Source organism: Colletotrichum jinshuiense, chromosome 2 (genome assembly GCF_051148585.1).
Source record: "Colletotrichum jinshuiense chromosome 2, complete sequence".
Taxonomy (NCBI): Eukaryota; Fungi; Ascomycota; class Sordariomycetes; order Glomerellales; family Glomerellaceae; genus Colletotrichum; species Colletotrichum jinshuiense.
Genome location: NC_139309.1, coordinates 968,229 through 985,790, shown reverse-complemented (window position 1 = coordinate 985,790; position 17,562 = coordinate 968,229). Strand labels below are relative to the sequence as shown.

The window sequence follows — 17,562 nt, the reverse complement described above, 5'->3', positions numbered from 1 at the left end:
TGAAGATATCGTCAGAGTCAAGGCCAAAAGGAAGCGGAACTCGACTAGTTTTATACATGGAAAACCGAAGCAACAATTCAAATACCGTCCGCAGAATAGCAGGATCATACGGGTGGGCAGCCCTCATTCGTCAGCCAAAAAAGCCCAACTGGGAACCGTGATAGCCGGCCACCTCTGCGTTAGTGATGCCAGTAAGCAATTGTCATTCCTGGTGAGATTACTACGGGGCCTCGGCAACGAACCTTGCGGAGCAAAACGGCCGTCGAGCGACCCTCCCGCAGCCGGCCCAGAGAACCAAGTCCCGATATTCTTCGGTTCATCGGCCCTAAATCCTGCCTCTCTCGTGCGGGCCAAGGGAAATGCTGCGAGAGGAGTTGCACTCCCCCACGCTCTGTCGGGCTTGAAAGCATCGGAAGACCGGTAAATCTCAATGGCTCCTTGTCCATTGCTTGTGCGTAGGGAAAGACATGAGATTGAGTCCAGCTCGACGCTAAGTCGCAAGCATCAACCACAAGTAGTGATGCCCGCCAACAGACTCACAGTAGACAGGACAGATGGGGCATGTCGGAGCAAATTGAACCTCTATGCAGATCTCGGTTAGAGTTACGATTGGCTAATGTAATGTCAAAAAACGATGACAGAATATGCCTACGTACCTGCCGCGTCGTCCTAGTGGCAACCTCAACCTAGCGCAGTTGATGTAAAGACATTCCATTCCGCCCCTCTCCCCTCAACTTACCGCTAACCAACGGGGCCACCGAACCTAAAGCAACACAGAGAGAGTAATCACAAAGGACCTTTGCGGCTGGCCCACCCGTCTGCCCGCCATGAAGGAGTGGCGCATTAGAGTTATTTGTCAACCATCGCTGTCAAGAAAAGTGGTTGACGTAGATTGGTATTTCACGTCGCAGATACGATACCCCGGTTCATCAGGGTCGGTAGTAGGGAGTTGATTCGACGAACAGCCCTGTGACTGGTAACTGGTAGTAGAGTCTTCGAGAGCTCAAAAGGGCCGACCTTGAGTGCTTGAGCCGTGAAATACTGGCGTGGGCCTCGGCATTCCTGGGCCAGTAGATGATGGTAGTGGTAACGATTATACCGGTACACTACTGCGACGTCACGTCATCGAAGAACGTCGCTAGTGCGAGAAAGGCATTTTCCTAGATTTGAATTATTGACAAATCCTTACGAGCTGGGGGCCGTGATTGACGCAACGGACGGCCCGGTGCAAGCCTACAGGGGAGAACGGCATTTGTGGGTATGTCGTCGAATGAGAGCCCCTTGGGTAATCCGTGTGAGGCCTAGCTACATGTGCACCACTTACACACGTGGCTTACTCACAACACACTCGGCAGCTGACACCGAACGCTGCATTGGCTGAATTGATGAGGCGGCTACCCGAATAGGAATTGGCTTAACAGCAGGCAACGCTTGATATTTGACAATGTTCGGTAATCTCTTCTTTGAGATCAGATCCTAACTGGAGCTCTTGCTGTTGCCTCACGGGCGATTAAGGTAGACTCCTGCCTGTCTCCATGCTCTGTAGAACCGTGTCTCCGCGTCCATGTAGCCCCAGCTGGTTGGCATCGCTTTTCTCCTAGAGTTACTATGCAGCCGACCGCCCTCCTGACCATGCTGTCTGCGTAACGCCATGCTAAAAGGATAAAAATACAACACGGAGGTTGAAACACTCCTATGAATCCGATATATCTCTCTGGCGCTTGCCCGGCGCAGAATGTAGTGCGCTTGGAATCTCGTCCAGTTCTTACTTGGGCTCCGATGTGTCCAGCTTATCATATGCGACCTGCATGGCTCTCGGTTCAATCTCGTCACCCTCCAGGGCTGCCAGCCAGTCTCGAAGCTGGATGTTCTTGCCCTTCTCCTTGTCTTCGCGCCAGTTGCCGAGCCGCGCTCGTCCCTCAACTGTGAGCGCGTGGTTCGCCGGAGCCGGAGGACCCGGAGCCGCTGCGCCGCCCGCCTTTCCAGGCGTGCCAAGTCTTGGTGTGCTAGCACCGCTGGCCCCGCCCGTCATCCAAGAGTATGACTTGCCACCCTTCTTCTTTCCAAATAGCGATCCCGTCTTGGGCATGCCGACGAACATGCTACTTGTGATGTTCTGGTTCGCGTGGCTACTAGCCTCGGCCTTCTTGACAGCATCAAGTTTCTTCTGCTCCTTCTTGGAGATGGACTTCTCCGAATCAGGTGCTGAGCCACCTGGGGTTCCGGGCGCAACTGAGCCAGCGCGGGACGGTGTTGACACGCCCTCGGTGGTTCCGTCTTTGCGAATATTGCGTTTCCGCAGTCTTCTCTCCTCCCAGTCTCGCTCCGCCTTACCCACTTCTCGGACAGTATGGCTCATTGTATTCGTAGCCGCAACTTTCTGCACCTTGGTGGCTTGGTTGGAGCTAGCATCTTCAAGAGGGCCTGGGCAAGTGTCAGCGTCATGTAATTACAATACTTTCCACATGTACCAACGTTTTTGAGCGCTTGAGCGAGGACTGGCGCCATCTTCAGTCCCCGTTAATTGCGTCCCGTCCTCCTGTGTCTCTGTGGCGCTTTTTAGCGGTGCCGCAGCCACTTGCCACTCTTCTGGGACTTCTCCATGCGATGAAGTCTGTCGAATCTGCGCGATACGGTTGGAGTCCTCTACAAGCGTCCTCAGGCGCTGCTTAGTAGCAAGTGAAAGAAGAGCCAGCTGGTCGACTAAGTAAGCCTCCTGAGGTATCCAGGTTCCCGAAGTCGTCACCATGGTGGAGTCAGGTCCGTTCTTGGTAGACACCGTCACGGTGGGCGCGGGAAATTCCTCAGGCAGCCGCATCCTACCCATTGGCTGGTTGTTGTTCTTGATCTCCAGATTCAATGAGAGGCCCTGGTCTTTGGCAAACTTCTCCGCCTTTCGAAACACGACCGGAACTTGCAGGAACGCGTTGTTCAGCTCCATAGTTCTAGTCTGAGCCAACCGTTTCGCAGACTCCTGCCATGCCTTTTCCGCCTGCTGTGCTACCAGTTGATTTTGGGCATCAGTGCCGGCTTGCTGCGCAGGCTGATTGGCGGGACCCGCGCCGTAAAAGCTTCCCTTATTGCCCGCGGGGTATGGTGGGTAGCCGGTTCTCGACTCTGGGACGTACAGTTCGGACAGAAACTGCTCTTCGGCTCGCAAATCGATGCCCGTGCCAGCCAGTGAATCCGTCACATCGTACTCGTACTCTTTCTGCGGTCGGTCGGGGGGTCTTGACGGCGGACCCATGGTCCCGGGAGTCGGCGAAGGTTGCTGCATGATGGGTGTTCCAGGCATGCTGTTATGGCCAGGAGTCAAAGTGGCAGTCGTGTACTGAGGAAGAGTTGGCGGCGCCGGAGGTTGTGGAGTAGATACTTGTGGAGGAGGTGTCGGTCGAGATTCAGGCAAGGCCAGGGTCGGGGTGGTATTTCCGTTTGTGTATGGGGTCGCGTAGGTGTTTGCCGCAGGTTGTTGTTGCTGCTGCTGCTGCTGCTGCTGCGCGCTGGGATAAATGGGAGAGGCAGCCGACGTAGCAGCGGTGGAAGGAGTAACCGGAGCACCTGGACTCGCAGCGTAAGGCGACGTAGAGTATGGTGATTCGGGTTGCGGAGTTGCGCCGGGTGAAAGTCGCGGTCGTTTGTTGGGAGGGAGCGCAAAGCCAGGTTGCGTCGCGGCGGGGGAGGGAGAGGGCTGCGGAGGCGAGAATGCCCTCTGCGGCATCTGAGGCTGCGGCTGCGCCATATTCGCAGCTGCTTTTACAAGACGACGAGATGATATTCGGTCGATACAAGAAGCAGGCCAAACGCCGCTCTGAAGCTCAGCAGGCCAAACAGCCTGGGGATTCCTCACGCGACTCTGCCCATCTGACGTGTCGCCTTATCGCCGGAAGGATAATTATTCGAGTTCGCGCCGGGTTCGTTGGAAATTCGCAGCAGCTGGAGCTCGATAGTTGCGCTGACGGGATGCGTGGTAGAGGTAGTTGTTGGGTGATATCGGGCTTGACGGGGTGGCAGTTGCGTGGATGAGGGAGCTGTCGCCAGAAGGATCTGGGAACCGCGTAAATTTAAAGTCACGTGATGTTCCAGCCTCCTCTCCCGTCTGGCTCTGCATGGCCCGAGCGTCTAGGCTGAACCAGACAGCTGCCGCCAACTTTTACGCGACTCATCTAGGACCTGCGCGTCACACCTTGTCTTGTGCAGCTCCACAACTCAATTCCTCTGCTCGTCGTTGAGGGAGGACGGTCGCCATCGACAACTCATCGCGCCACCTGATTGATTGCAAATGAGCTGACAGCTTAGTGACGGCCACCACAAGGTGCGAAACTCGTGATTTTATAGGCCGGCTTGCTACTTTTGACTATCGACAAGCATAACCATGGCGGCGAAAAGAAAGGCGTCGGCCATGGCGGCCACCGTCTCCGAAGAACCAGTAGACCCAGCCGATGAGCTGATGTTCCTGTGTCTTGGAGGTGGAAACGAGGTCGGCAGGTCTTGTCACATCATCCAATACAAGGGCAAAACGGTCATGGTAAGGACGACCCCCTGCCCCTAGGCAAACAGACACTAATGCTCTGTTCCTAGCTTGATGCAGGTCAACATCCTGCTTACGACGGCCTCGCGGCGCTGCCCTTTTTCGATGACTTCGACCTCAGCACGGTCGACGTTCTCCTGATCAGCCAGTAAGCCCCCCCTCCTCTATGCTGTTGGATCACAGGGCAAGGCGGTGAACGACTTGGAACAATACACGGGGTCATGCCCATGCTCGGGAAAGCGCCTCGGCGACCATGATACCCCTGATGGAGCCTCTTGCTACGTCTCTATGCTATTTCATTTTTGTACACAGAAACAATACAAACTTCTTTCCACCTGCCTTGCCTTGCCATCCTCGCCATCGTGATAGCTCTCGGCGTTGTCAAAAGAGCATTGGTGTACATCTTTAGCTAGTCAAGGTGCTAATAGCCGATAGTTTCCATGTTGACCATGCGGCATCCTTACCTTACGTCTTATCCAAGACCAACTTCAGAGGACGGGTCTTCATGACCCATCCCACAAAGGCCATCTACAAGTGGCTCATCCAAGACAGTGTTCGCGTGGGAAACACTTCGTCTAACCCGACGTCGCAACCGGTCTACACGGAAGCAGACCATCTCAACACATTTCCTCAAATCGAGGCGATTGACTACCATACGACACATACCATCTCTTCTATCCGCATCACCCCCTATCCCGCCGGACACGTTCTCGGAGCGGCCATGTTCCTAATCGAGATCGCCGGTCTCAAGATCTTCTTTACCGGAGACTACTCCCGAGAACAGGACAGACATTTGGTCTCCGCAGAAGTACCAAAGGGCGTCAAGATTGACGTCCTCATCACCGAGTCGACCTACGGCATTGCCTCTCACGTGCCCCGACTAGAGCGAGAGCAGGCCCTGATGAAGTCTATTACTAGCATTCTCAACCGGGGAGGCAGAGTCCTGATGCCCGTGTTTGCCCTCGGAAGAGCCCAAGAGTTGCTTCTGATTCTGGATGAGTACTGGGGCAAGCACTCGGAGTTTCAAAGATTCCCCATCTACTACGCGAGTAACCTCGCCAGGAAATGCATGGTCGTCTACCAGACATACGTCGGCGCCATGAACGATAATATCAAGCGCCTATTCCGCGAGCGGATGGCCGAGGCGGAAGCCTCCGGTGACGGCTCCGGCAAGGGAGGCCCCTGGGACTTCAAGTTCATCCGCTCGCTGAAGAACCTCGACCGCTTCGACGATGTCGGTGGCTGTGTCATGCTGGCCAGTCCCGGTATGTTGCAGAACGGCGTCAGCCGAGAGCTGCTGGAGAGATGGGCCCCCAATGAGAAGAACGGCGTCATCATTACCGGTTACAGCGTTGAGGGCACCATGGCGAAGCAGATCATGCAGGAGCCCGACCAGATCCAGGCGGTCATGAGCCGGACGACAGCGGGTGCCCGACGGGGTCCTGGCGGCGAGAACGAGAAGGTTTTCCTTCCACGTCGGTGCAGCGTCGCCGAGTACTCCTTTGCCGCTCACGTAGACGGCGTGGAGAACCGTGAGTTTATCGAGGAGGTCGCCGCCCCGGTAGTGGTAAGTCAACGCCAACGCCCCCTTCACCCTAAATGTCAGATGCAGCAGCTAACCGGCTACCCCGCCCCAGATCCTCGTCCATGGCGAACAGCACAACATGATGCGTCTTAAATCCAAGCTCCTCTCCCTCAATGCCGGTAAGACCTCAAAGGTCAAAGTCTTCAGCCCCAAGAACTGCGAGGAGCTCCGCATCCCCTTCAAGCAAGACAAGACGGCCAAAGTCGTCGGCAAGCTCGCCACTATCCCCCCGCCAACCTCTCTCACGTCCCCCATGCAGCAGCAGCCGCAGCTCGTCACGGGCGTCCTCGTCCAGAACGACTTCAAGCTCTCCCTCATGGCCCCCGAGGACCTCCGCGAGTACGCCGGTCTCAACACCACCACCATCACCTGCAAGCAACGCCTCCGCCTCACGGCCGCCGGCATCGACCTCGTCCGATGGGGCCTGGAGGGCGTGTTCGGCAGCGTCGAGGAGCTGCCCGAGATGCGTAAGGGCCACCCGGCTCACAAGGACGGCACGGTTGAGAACGGTAATGGTAACGGCAACGGCACCAAAACTGAAGACGACGAGCAGAATGAGGAAGAGGCGGACGAGGAGATTGCACGTCCCGTGGCGGCGTACCTCGTCATGGGTTGCGTCGCCGTGCGGTACCGCAGCGACGGAGAGGTCGAGTTGGAGTGGGAGGGCAACATGCTCAACGACGGCATCGCTGACGCCGTCATGGCATGCCTCTTCTCTATCGAAAGCAGTCCTGCAGCTGTCAAACGTACGTTCTTCCATCCAACCCCCCCTTCCCCCCTTTTCCTTTGTTTCTCATCCTCATCCTCTACATCACTTGGAAATAAGAACTCGCACAACTAACACATATTCAACAGGCTCCGCCAGCTCCCACACCCACGACCACTCCCCGCCGCCCTTGCCCCGGAACCCCCACGCAAACGTCGCGGCCCCAGAGCGCCTCGAGCGCTTCCTCATGTTCCTCGAGGCCCAGTTCGGCGCCGACAACGTCAACCCCGTTGCTGAGCCGCGCCTCCCGCCGCTGCCCGAGGGAGCCGAAGAGGCCACGACCAAGGCCATCAAGGTGGACGGCGAGAGCGACGCCTCCATGGACGTCGTCTCGGACAACGAGGCCGAGCAGGAGAAGAAGCTGGCGGCGAGGCGCCAGGCCGAGATCGAACGCCTGCACAAGATTGGTATCCCCGTGCCCGGCGTGCGCGTCAAGGTCGACAAGATGGAGGCCGTCGTGTGGTTGGAGGATTTGGAGGTCGAGTGCAGTCACAAGGCGTTTGCTGACCGTGTAAGGCGCGTATGCGAGCATGCCGCCGAGGTGACGGCTCCTCTTTGGGGCTAGAGACGGGAAGATTTCAAACAAAAATGCGTGGTTCCTTTTACGGCGGTTTACGTTGTGTATTATAGTCGCAGTCACAAAAATCTACAGTGGCAACCTGGGAAGCTTAGATGCCAAATGCTCTAGTGCATTGAGCTATGTTACAGAGGGGCTAAGGTTACAATGAAAACAGGATGCAATACATCAAACTGCAGAGAACTATCAACCAAAGGAGTTATCAACCGAGGTACTCCTTCAACTCTTCGGACTCTTCTAACGTGGTAGTGAAAGAAAAGGGGTCGAAAGCCCAACCAGCAAATTCTGCGAACTTGGAGAAAGACTCGACCCAGGCTAATCTGAGAGAATGCAACATGGCACTGGTACCCTCCATCATGACCAAAATGGCGATTGCTAAATAAAAAGTAAGCGAATGTGACTGAGTGATAGAATTGAAGCGACTTACTGAGGAAAAACCACATGTAGAAAACAACAACAATTGCAATGGCGCCGAAAATGCCAGTGAAACCAAGGGCCGGGCCGAGGGTCATGGACCAAAGCACGGCGCTGAGCTGCTGGTGAGCAAGCGACAAGGCCCAGAGACGAAGGTATGAAGCCGTGTGGGAAACGCAGTTCAAGCAGAATTCTGTATACATTGTTAGCGTGTTTGCCAGAGCTATGGGCTAGTACAGTTTGACAACTTACCAATGGTGTGAATGATTTGGTGAATCATGACTTCGCTGAATTCAAATTCTTCGTGCTCCTCGTCGCCGTGCAAGTCTTGCGTGATCATAGCAACGCCTTCACCGTCAGATTCGACGCTCGGGCGGCCGTTGAGTAGGTTATCCTCCTCGTCGTCGCCATCCAGAGCACTAACGCGGGAGCTCTCGCCAATGCCCCTATAACCCTTGGCGCGAGCTTGGTTGTGCTCCCAACGAAGGTAGAAAGGCTTCAGGAATAGCAGAATCGGCACTTGAGCAACAGCGAGAAGTAGGAGTAAGACTTGAACAGTTGCCTGTCCGGGATACAGTTGTCCTCCTTCCTCAAGTTTGCCGGGTTGCAAGAACATGTAAATCAACATGTTCAACAGCCCGGGAGGGTTGCGAGGGTTCTGCGGGTCGTTCCAATCGACAGACCACTTGTAGAGGATGCAGATTACCAGGTAACCAAAGATAGACTGGAAGAAAATCATACCAGGGACGAAGTTACCCCAGATATCGATCGGCTTCTTGAAGTGCTTGGCATTGACGTAGGCGAAGAGAAGGGAGTAGGTCATGTGAGCCCAGCCAAGAACGATACTCATCTTCATCTTGTAACTGTTGCTGAAGAGAAGATTGTTGTCCGTGTCGTGCCATCTCCAGTCCAAACCGAAGGGGTAACGGTAGCCGTCGCTATTAAGCTTACCCGTAAGAGTCTGGGGAGGCTCGTATCCGGCAGGAACATCCCACTTCCAGGCACTGTCGAACAACGTCAAGGACTTGGAGAAGACATCATTGTAGATGAGACCGGTGAAGAGCGAAAATAGACCCATGACCAAGGCAATGTATCTTCCGTAATAAAGCATGGCGAACAGTTCGAAAGTGACCTTCTTCAGAGGTTTCTCCCAGTAGATCATGGCAAGAGCAGCGGATACCATGATGACAGCATGGCCCAAGTCACCAAACATGACGGCGAAGAGGAAGGGGAAGGTAACAATGACCGGGAGTGCAGGATTGACTTCCTGGTAGGTAGGGGTACCGTAGGCGTTGACGATGGTCTGGAAGGCCTCCGTGAACTTGTTGGTCTTGATGTAAGTCGGGGGGGTCTTGTTAGATCGGATCTCGTTGATAATGGAAGGCACCGAGAGCCCAGCTCGGTTCGTAACGTCTTGCAGGGTAGACCGAATCAACGGCAGATCGTTCGTCGGGCACCAACCCTCGGCAATCAGGGTACGACGAGCACGGTCGTAGGAAAAGAGGTTGAGCGTGTTATAGACAGCCTTTTCCTTCGTGACCAACACCATCCAGGCGGACAGAGCCTGAGAGATCTGAGTGAGCTCAGCATTCAAGGTCTGCTGGGTGTTCCGGAGAACGTTCTGAACGTCGTTAAGACGAGCGTTGACCTCATGGATTTGGTCGCGACGAAGGTCGCTGTTCTCGTCCACATTGTACACCTCGGCGCCCATGGACTCGGAGATCTTGCGGATCTTGGCCAGAATCTCCTTGCCGTGAGCGAAGATGACGAAGACATTCTTGTTAATCTCCTCGTTGTTGGTGGGGTCGACCAGCGGCTCGGGGATCTCGGACTGATTCATGTACAAGTTGCCACGCAGGGTTCTCCAGAGGATGCGCTCAAAGGATGCAACGCGGTCCCTGTTGATGACACCAGCCACAAAACCGATGTTCATGCCGGAGAATGATCGCTCGACATCAGGGGCCGAGTTGTGCTGCTCAACATCCTGGAGCAGAGGGGCATCATCATTGTCGCTAGAAGCGCGAATTTCCTCGACGTTGCCGTGGGCCCTGTCAAAGAAACCACCAGCTTCACGAAGAACCCAGCGCCACTCGGTAAGCTCAACCTCGCGCTTCTTCAATGTCTCGTAGCTGTCGTTAAGCTGGTAGACGCGTTGCTCGAGGCTCTGGCTTCGCTCGGCGAGCTCGTCGATCTCGGAAGTCGACGGGTTGGCAAGTCTTTCGGCATCAACGTCGAACTTGCGGAGAGGAATGCCTGCCTTTTCCATCTGGGCATAAAAGTATCCTAACGCGATGTTAGCTTTTCCTGCTGTGTTGTCGAGTGGCGCGCGACCGGGATAGATGACGTACGCAGCTGGCGTTCAACGTTGTCGAGCCTTCGGATTTCCTGAGTGAAGGTACGTTGGAATGCACTGACTTCTCCATTGAGCTAGAATTGAGAAGAGTTGTCAGCTTCGATGACGCGACCGATGTCGAAGGTTGAGGGTTGAGGGGGGTTGGCAACGTACATCTCTGAACTGGAGGAGACCAAGCTCTCCAAGGGCTGTAACAACTTCGCGACCGATTTCGTTGGAAATGTACAGCTGCACCATACTCATGTTCGCAGAGCGAAACATGGTATCTTGTGCTGGAGCCATCTTGATGTATGGCGGGAGCTCCAAGCCGTTCGAGGGGGGTTGTTTTCAAGCTTGTCGATGCAAGACTAAGGACTAAGCACGGAGCTGCCAAGTTGATGTCGTTGCCTCCAAATGAACGATGGGGCTGAGCCGGGATCTCGGCAGATTTATTGTTCCGTGAACCAGATGCAACCGTTCTAAACTCCACTGTTCGTGGCGCAAGCTGCAGGTGGAACCGTGGCGGTGCACTTTCCCAGCGAATATTTCTTGCGATTTATCCACAAGCAAATTCTTCTTACTTCTTCTCTCTACATACTTCAACAGGTTCACGGCGATGGGCATTGATTACCAAGTGTACTACTTGGTATCGATTTCAGACCTCTTCAAATTGGAAGTTGGTCATTTGTCGCCATGTTACTCCTGGCAGTAATTGTTTACGACCGGGAGTCGCTGCTTCGCAGAAATGTGGATGGCCCTTGTGGTCGCGGGATTCCCTGAAGAGAGCTGAAGGCATTCCATTGCATTTACTAATCTACAGCTTGCTACAATCATCATAGTTGATGGCGCTTTCGAAGCTTTGTTGGCGGCCTGCAAAGGCATCAATGGTCAATCAAAGTCAATATGACGCCTAGAGCAAACCATAAGTACCCTGCCAAGGGTCATTCTCCGTCGTGTTACAAAGTCTTAGCGTTTGCAATTAAGAACTTTGCGTCAATTTACAACGAGATACATCCCATTTGTAGAAATCTTACAAATTTGCACGCATCTTCCGTAAGATGCGTTCGGCAAATTCGCGCCGCGTGACGGCCATGAGCCCTGATTACATTCGTGCCCATCGACTTGCTGCTCAACTAGGTCTTTTAGCCGACCTAGGTTTGATGGGGTGTGAGGTATAATAAATCACCACACCGCAGCAATTGGGGCAAAGATGATTTTACGTCTGCCTGTTGCCTACTTGCTATGGCGTCGCATTACTGAGACCATCACAATTCCTTCTTTTCCTTCCCGGTCGAACCAGCCGCAGACTTTTGCTTTCCTGATCCTACTGGAACCTTCGCAGGCGTTGCCTCGCCCTGCTTAGCAGCAAATACGAGTCCTACGACCGAGACAATCAACTCAGTGACGAGGGTAACCATGCCCGAACATGCCAATTGCCATGAAGCGATACTGACGCTGCCAATCGGCGCCTTTGGGAAGGACAATATCCATTCCGCGTAGTACGGGAACCACCCATACGGCAGCCAGAACATGGGCTCCTTGGAGAACCAAAAGGGCAAGCCGTATTGAGGCACCTTAGTGAAGATCCATCGGAAGCCGGTCAGGTAGGTGTCGAACTTGGATCTCGAAGCCTCTTGATTTTGTTCTGCGGAGGTATCGTCGTCAGTATTTGTCAGGTAGTATGGGAGGAGCAAAATGACCGTGACGTACTGCTCTTCTCTAGCTGCTCAAGCTGCTTGTCGTGCGTCCGACGGAGCTTCGCCCACTTGGCGAACTCATCTTGGCTGCTGGTTGCGTTCAACTCCTTTCGTGTTTTCAGAAATTCGGCCTGCAGGTGCCGGTGCTGCTTCGCTGCCTGCGACGTCGAGATGGGGAGGTAGTTGAGCAACGTCCAAAGCTGCTAAAGAGTTAGTTATGGACGATCCTTCCGCAACCTGCAGGCCAGACGGGCCAAGGACGGTAAAAAGGGATAAACGGACCAGGTTATTGATGGCGGCAGCTCCGATGGTGTTGACCAGATGGGAAACCACCTCCAGCACGAAGATGATGACCAGTAAAGAGGGCATGGTGGACGCCCTTGAAGAACACAAACTCGAAAGCGATCGGAATCTATCGGCGCATACTGCACTGGTTGGAGAAAGGGCGAGGCTGATGGTTTGTCGTGCGGACAGTGTGTGACGGGTCTGATTGAGCCCTTTGGCGGGCAGGAAAACGTGGTCCTATGTCATTGCCCCGCGAATTGCATCTTTAGCGGGGACCTGTGCCACGGCAAGCCACGATTCACCTCAGCGGAGAGCCGGAACCAATCACATTCAACTCCTGCCTCTACATCCCTCGGAGCAATGCCAACAAACGGCCTCAACGTCTGGATCTGTAACTGAATCCGTCACCGTGGTTCAGCTGCATTTATCGCCGTCGGTACAAACTGTTGCAACTGCGCTGGCTTTGTCGCGTGGCTCACAGACATGCCCTGAGTCAGGACTGTTCTTATCGCCATCAATGCAATGTCGAGAGCTCTGGACAAACATGTCATCGCGGCTCTGAAGCAAGGCGACCACGAGAAAATATTCAACGACATTTCCGGAATCTTCACGCAGTACCAAGATGGTCGTCTTCTCGAGATCGAGATACTTGGCAGCGGTCATCCCTTAGGACCAGGGGAGAACTTCCTGCGAGACGAGAACGCAGTTGCCGTACCCAAACTACGCCTCGTGCAAGCCTTCCTCTTCGCCAGACAAATTCTTCAGAAGCATTTGGCCGATGGCCATGTAGAAGCCCATAGACTGCTGCCTGCAACCAGTGTATTGCTTCTCATGGACCCGGAACACCTCACGGCTGCCAACACCAGAAAACGTCTTCTTCGGGATGCAATCCCTGCAGGAGACGATGCTAGGGTGCATTTGGCCCGGGAAAAGTGGTTTGTCGACAGCTTGCTTACCAGTCGTCTGCATCGGCACACAAAATCGCCAACATTATGGAACCACCGACGCTGGTTATTAGAGCGACACCGCGATGCCGGACTTCCTCTCACGGTCCAGCAGGACATTGAGACGGTTGTGATGGTGGCCGGGGAACGGCATCCGCGCAATTATTATGCTTGGGGCCATGCGCGTTGGTTGGCAAAAACTTCTCTGGTTGATGCCGAACCCAAGCTGTTGCTCTCGCTTATTCAGGACGTCAAGAAGTGGTCTTTCAGACACCATGTCGACATCTCTGGCTGGTCATACCTCGCGCACTTGACGGAGAGGGAGAGCATGGGCGGCAATGAAACATCCTTGTCAGTCTTTGAGGAAACATTGAGTCTGGCCGAATCTCTGCGATGGGGCAACGAGTCAGTGTGGTGGTTTCTGCGCACCATGGCTTCCAGGCCCGCACTGGGGCAAACTGCACGGGAGCAATTCGTGAGGGTTCAAGAAAAGCTGGCGGCCACGAGTGCCGAAGAATCCACTGAAGCAATTGTGCTGCAAACGGCACGGAAGTGGTGCGATTTGTACGGACCGCGTGGTGATGAATCTTTTCTAGGCGGGTTGGGGCAGAGGTGTGGGTAGGTTAGAAGCTTTTGTCTAAAATAAAATATAAAAAAACCTTAGACCGCGTGGTCGCGGTGGTCTCGTCCAGATTGGGAGTCTGTGTCGGGCCTGGAGCCAGGCCGCCTTTGTTTGTTTAATGGGCTTCCAGGTTGAGCCCTGGACTTGATCCCGTTGTGATTGGACTCGGCGTTGGAAGCCAGGGAAATACGAGCGAACCACCGCGTCACACCTTGGGCATTGGTGACGAGATGTTGCCGCCGAAAATCGTGAATGGAAGAGTCGTTGCAAAGTGTCGAGTTTGATGAAACGATCCACCGATCGTCCAGGGCATCATCATCAATGTGCCTCTTTACATACCATCCTGCGACATGGAGCAACGCATTTTCTAATTACTACGTTCTTCAAGCTACGAGTCGAGGTTAGTTAGGTTAGCCTCGAGCCACCCCCGGCATGTAGTAAGTCGGCGATAAGAGGCTGAAACTTTGGGCGAGCTGGACCCCTGTCCATCATATCCACATTAAGACGCCCCCTGTTCACACACCATACCCGCCACTGACAGACGAGAGAAGATCGGGATCTACGGCTGAGTGGGCGGAAGTGAAGCTCGCCGTGTAGAGCCACCGGAGGGGGACAAGGCCGTTGGGAATGCGGCATTACAACTTGGCACGCCGCCTTTATTATGATTTACGAAGAGCGGGCTTGCGTGTCCTGGTGTATAGAACACCTGCAAACAGCCATAACAACGACGACATTTCATCATTTGGCGCACGCGGATGGGGTCGGTTTGCTAGAACAAATGGCCCGTCATCTGCAAGGCTGTTTGTCGTGCAGCGCCACAGTCGGGCCAGGATGCCGCTGTCCAGGCATTGCGTTCTATTGCTGAGATAAGGCAATAGCCAGGCCCGTTGACTCCCATTTCCACACTGTAATGAGGATGGAGTCCTGGGCGGTGAGGAGGGGCCCTCGCTCACTTGTAGAGTTGACGACAAGAGAGGCTTTGGTGCCGAAGGAAATGGCGGGTAATTAGCAGCCAGATCAAAAGTCAGGTGGCTCAAAGCAAATTAGAGCCTGGGGCGGGCTGGGGTTGTCGAGTCTGATGATTTGCACAGCGAGTCGAGGCATCTGGCGTCTGTGCTCAGTTGGTCAATCGCCGACCGGGTACAGACCCTCCAATGTCGGGCCAATGCACGTTGAATCAGCCGGGGACCCCAGAGGCAAGAGGGCGGAAGTGGACAGACTCAAAGAGACGGAGAGAGTCAAGGAAGATGAGAGATGACGGGAAAACGGAGAAAACAGGCGAGGTCGCGGGTCTAGGCGCAAAGGCGGCCAGGTGGCACAACAGAAAGAGAGTGAGAGAGAGAGAGATGGGTATGATTGCGGCGCGCAGCAATTGTGGTGGCAGCCCTGGCTCTGGTTAGAGCTCCGGCACCAGGGACCAGAAGCAGAGGGCATGGCATTTAGCAAGGGCCCTGACGTTCAAATGACATGAGGAGCACGAGCCAGCCACGGCGCCCGCCCGTCAGCTCGTTCGATGGCTCAATGATTTTGATTGACGTGAGTGCGTGGTTGAGCAAGAGCCGTGCTCGAGTCCGCCGGGAACGTGCATTTGTCGGCGGCCAAGTAGGGGCCTCGACCCAGCTGTGACAGTGACAGAATAGTTGCATGCAGCCATCGCTAAGTTTTGTACAGTGGTACGGTAAAAGAAGCGTTGTGTCTGTCTCACGGCTGATCGTTGGCTTTCCATGCCCACGGATAGCCTCCCGAGCGAGACTCGAGAGGGTGAGACAAGAGGCAAAGGCGCTCGTTCCGTGGACCAATGTGCATCAATATGGGCTCAGTCCCAAAAGGGCCGACGGCCGTCCTAGCTGCAAGGGGAAGGCCTGGAAGGAAGCTGGAGAAGATGGCCCAAATCAGTAACGAGGCAGCATAAGAAGTGGAGAGTCTGCAGACCCCCTTGTTTTCCTAGCGCTAAAGCAGGGTAAGTGGCTTTTCGGTGGCTGCGGCTAGCAATTGCCTTTTCGTATCCCACCACACGTTAACGGTCGTCCCAAGGAAAGGAAGAGGCATTTTACCACGAGGACGTGGCTTGCCGCCATGGGGATGGGATGCGAACGGCGAACTGACGAAGCTGTTGGGCGGCTGTTTCGTTTCCGCCCGGGGCCGCGGTGATAGTGAGACAGAAAGACAAAGACTCGGACCTCCAATATTCGGGGGGAAAACGAACCTTTGGAAAAAAGAAGGGGGGAAGAAAAAACGATGAACACGGCTTGGCAGCCGCACGCGTATGGATATGGAAGTAAGTGATGGTAGGATTGGCGGGAAGATAAGGGACCGAAAAACGCTGGGGTACTTGGTAGTTGGAGCAACAAGAAGAGGTTGAACCGGACGAGAAGACTTACTGGCACACTGGTGACTGGGGGGAGAGTTGCCCCTGAGAGCATGATCCCAAAAGAGAAAAGAGAATCGACAGGTTGGGACGACGGCGTAAAACAGGTAACCAATCATGTGCGGCATGCTGACGGCCGACCGCCCGTTCGTCCCAAGAGTACAAGGGCATGACTTTATTTCCTCACAGACATGAACGGAATATGCCACCTGTCGCCCCCTTCTCAGCTTCTCGCCTATGTCTCGCCAGGTACCTCTGGCCATTTTCTGGGAGAGAGCGACCTGCATGATGAACCAAGCAGCCTCCACTCTACAACGGGCATGACCTATGCACTACGTATGGTGGAGGCTAGCAAGTGCCAGGGCCCACAGCTGATGGTCTCGACCGGGGCATGGCTTTCCCTGGCAAGACATTGACAGAAGGACAGCCAAAGGAACGGAATAGACGGCCAAGGACAAGAAAAAAAAGGGCATACGGCTAGAGGGAGGGAGAGAGTGTATGTGGCTACCGCCCAATAGCGCCCACACAGGGCCACAGACGCCGCGCGAAGCCCATGATGCCCCTGGGCCATTGCATGCATGTGTGCAGATCTGATCATCCCAACTTACCCACTGGGCAGTGTGGCACTCAGTCGCAACGCTGAACAAATCCACACTAGCATCGGGCCCCCGGATGGAAGCACAGAAGTCTGGCCTGGGCAAAGTACCCCTTACGCCGGCTGTTGCCCTCAAGGTACTAATTTCTTCCAAGCCCGCCATGTCACCTCTCTGCAGCCCTCACACAGACGGACTCCAGCGTCCCTCTCCCACCCATGTCAGCCCGCCGCTCAACACCATGCTCGCCTTCCACACTTGCCCACTGACCCTGGACCAGACCATCATCAATAGAGCCTAGCACGCCTGGGCCTGGCAGGCTGTCCAGGGCTCCTCATTCTCCGATTCGCAAATCCCCATATCTACTCCCCACGATCCCCTCCTTCGCCTCCTCTTGCCTTGCCTCTCCCTCCTCACTCCCATCACCACTTTACCTCACCAACCTCCCCCGGGGACATCTCTTCTTTCTTCTTGACTTGTCTGTCCGTATCCCTTTACCTCCCTACCTTTTTTTGTCTTGTGGTGGTTTTGGCACAAATATAGACGGGAGAATCGCATCGCATCGCTTCTGCGTGTCGCCTGCCCTTGTCTCTCATCCCTGCCTTGTCTCACTGTCTTGCATCTTGTCTCTGACACTCCTCGCTGGTGGCGTCCTCGATCACCCGTCCACCTATTCCGTTGTCTCGCCCTTTGGTTCGACCGGCCCGCATACCTATAGCATTTCCAGGCCTGTTTACCAGCCAAGCTCGCACTCAAAGATTACGCATTCCTCATTGTTATACACCGAGTCTCCTGACGGCCTTCCATCCGACCTCGAGCAGCTTTCCAATGCGCTCAATATAATTCTTAAT

General features: G+C 54.7%; 5 protein-coding genes across 5 annotated transcripts; 2 read left to right on the top strand and 3 right to left on the bottom strand.

The window, feature by feature from the left end:
* Window positions 1-1,765: 1,765 nt before the first annotated feature.
* On the bottom strand, window positions 1,766-3,739 carry EsH8_II_000263 (uncharacterized protein; the record flags this gene model as incomplete). The annotated part of the gene is made up of 2 exons (XM_083263561.1): window positions 1,766-2,424; window positions 2,476-3,739. The coding sequence occupies 2 exons, from the start codon at window positions 3,737-3,739 to the stop codon at window positions 1,766-1,768; spliced, it is 1,923 nt and encodes a 640-aa protein (XP_083120883.1).
* A 633-nt stretch (window positions 3,740-4,372) lies between these two features.
* On the top strand, window positions 4,373-7,444 carry EsH8_II_000262 (cleavage polyadenylation factor subunit YSH1; the record flags this gene model as incomplete). The annotated part of the gene is made up of 5 exons (XM_083263560.1): window positions 4,373-4,525; window positions 4,579-4,676; window positions 4,964-6,095; window positions 6,166-6,859; window positions 6,969-7,444. The coding sequence occupies 5 exons, from the start codon at window positions 4,373-4,375 to the stop codon at window positions 7,442-7,444; spliced, it is 2,553 nt and encodes an 850-aa protein (XP_083120882.1).
* A 214-nt stretch (window positions 7,445-7,658) lies between these two features.
* On the bottom strand, window positions 7,659-10,505 carry EsH8_II_000261 (H(+)-transporting V0 sector ATPase subunit a; the record flags this gene model as incomplete). The annotated part of the gene is made up of 5 exons (XM_083263559.1): window positions 7,659-7,831; window positions 7,884-8,063; window positions 8,123-10,153; window positions 10,219-10,297; window positions 10,377-10,505. 5 exons carry the CDS (start codon window positions 10,503-10,505, stop codon window positions 7,659-7,661), a joined length of 2,592 nt encoding a protein of 863 aa, XP_083120881.1.
* Window positions 10,506-11,467: 962 nt separating this feature from the next.
* EsH8_II_000260 (GET complex subunit GET1) lies at window positions 11,468-12,268 on the bottom strand (the record flags this gene model as incomplete). Its single annotated transcript, XM_083263558.1, has 3 exons — window positions 11,468-11,847; window positions 11,913-12,099; window positions 12,182-12,268. The coding sequence occupies 3 exons, from the start codon at window positions 12,266-12,268 to the stop codon at window positions 11,468-11,470; spliced, it is 654 nt and encodes a 217-aa protein (XP_083120880.1).
* A 438-nt stretch (window positions 12,269-12,706) lies between these two features.
* Window positions 12,707-13,750, top strand: EsH8_II_000259 (uncharacterized protein; the record flags this gene model as incomplete). The annotated part of the gene is made up of 1 exon (XM_083263557.1): window positions 12,707-13,750. The coding sequence occupies one exon, from the start codon at window positions 12,707-12,709 to the stop codon at window positions 13,748-13,750; it is 1,044 nt and encodes a 347-aa protein (XP_083120879.1).
* Window positions 13,751-17,562: the final 3,812 nt, after the last annotated feature.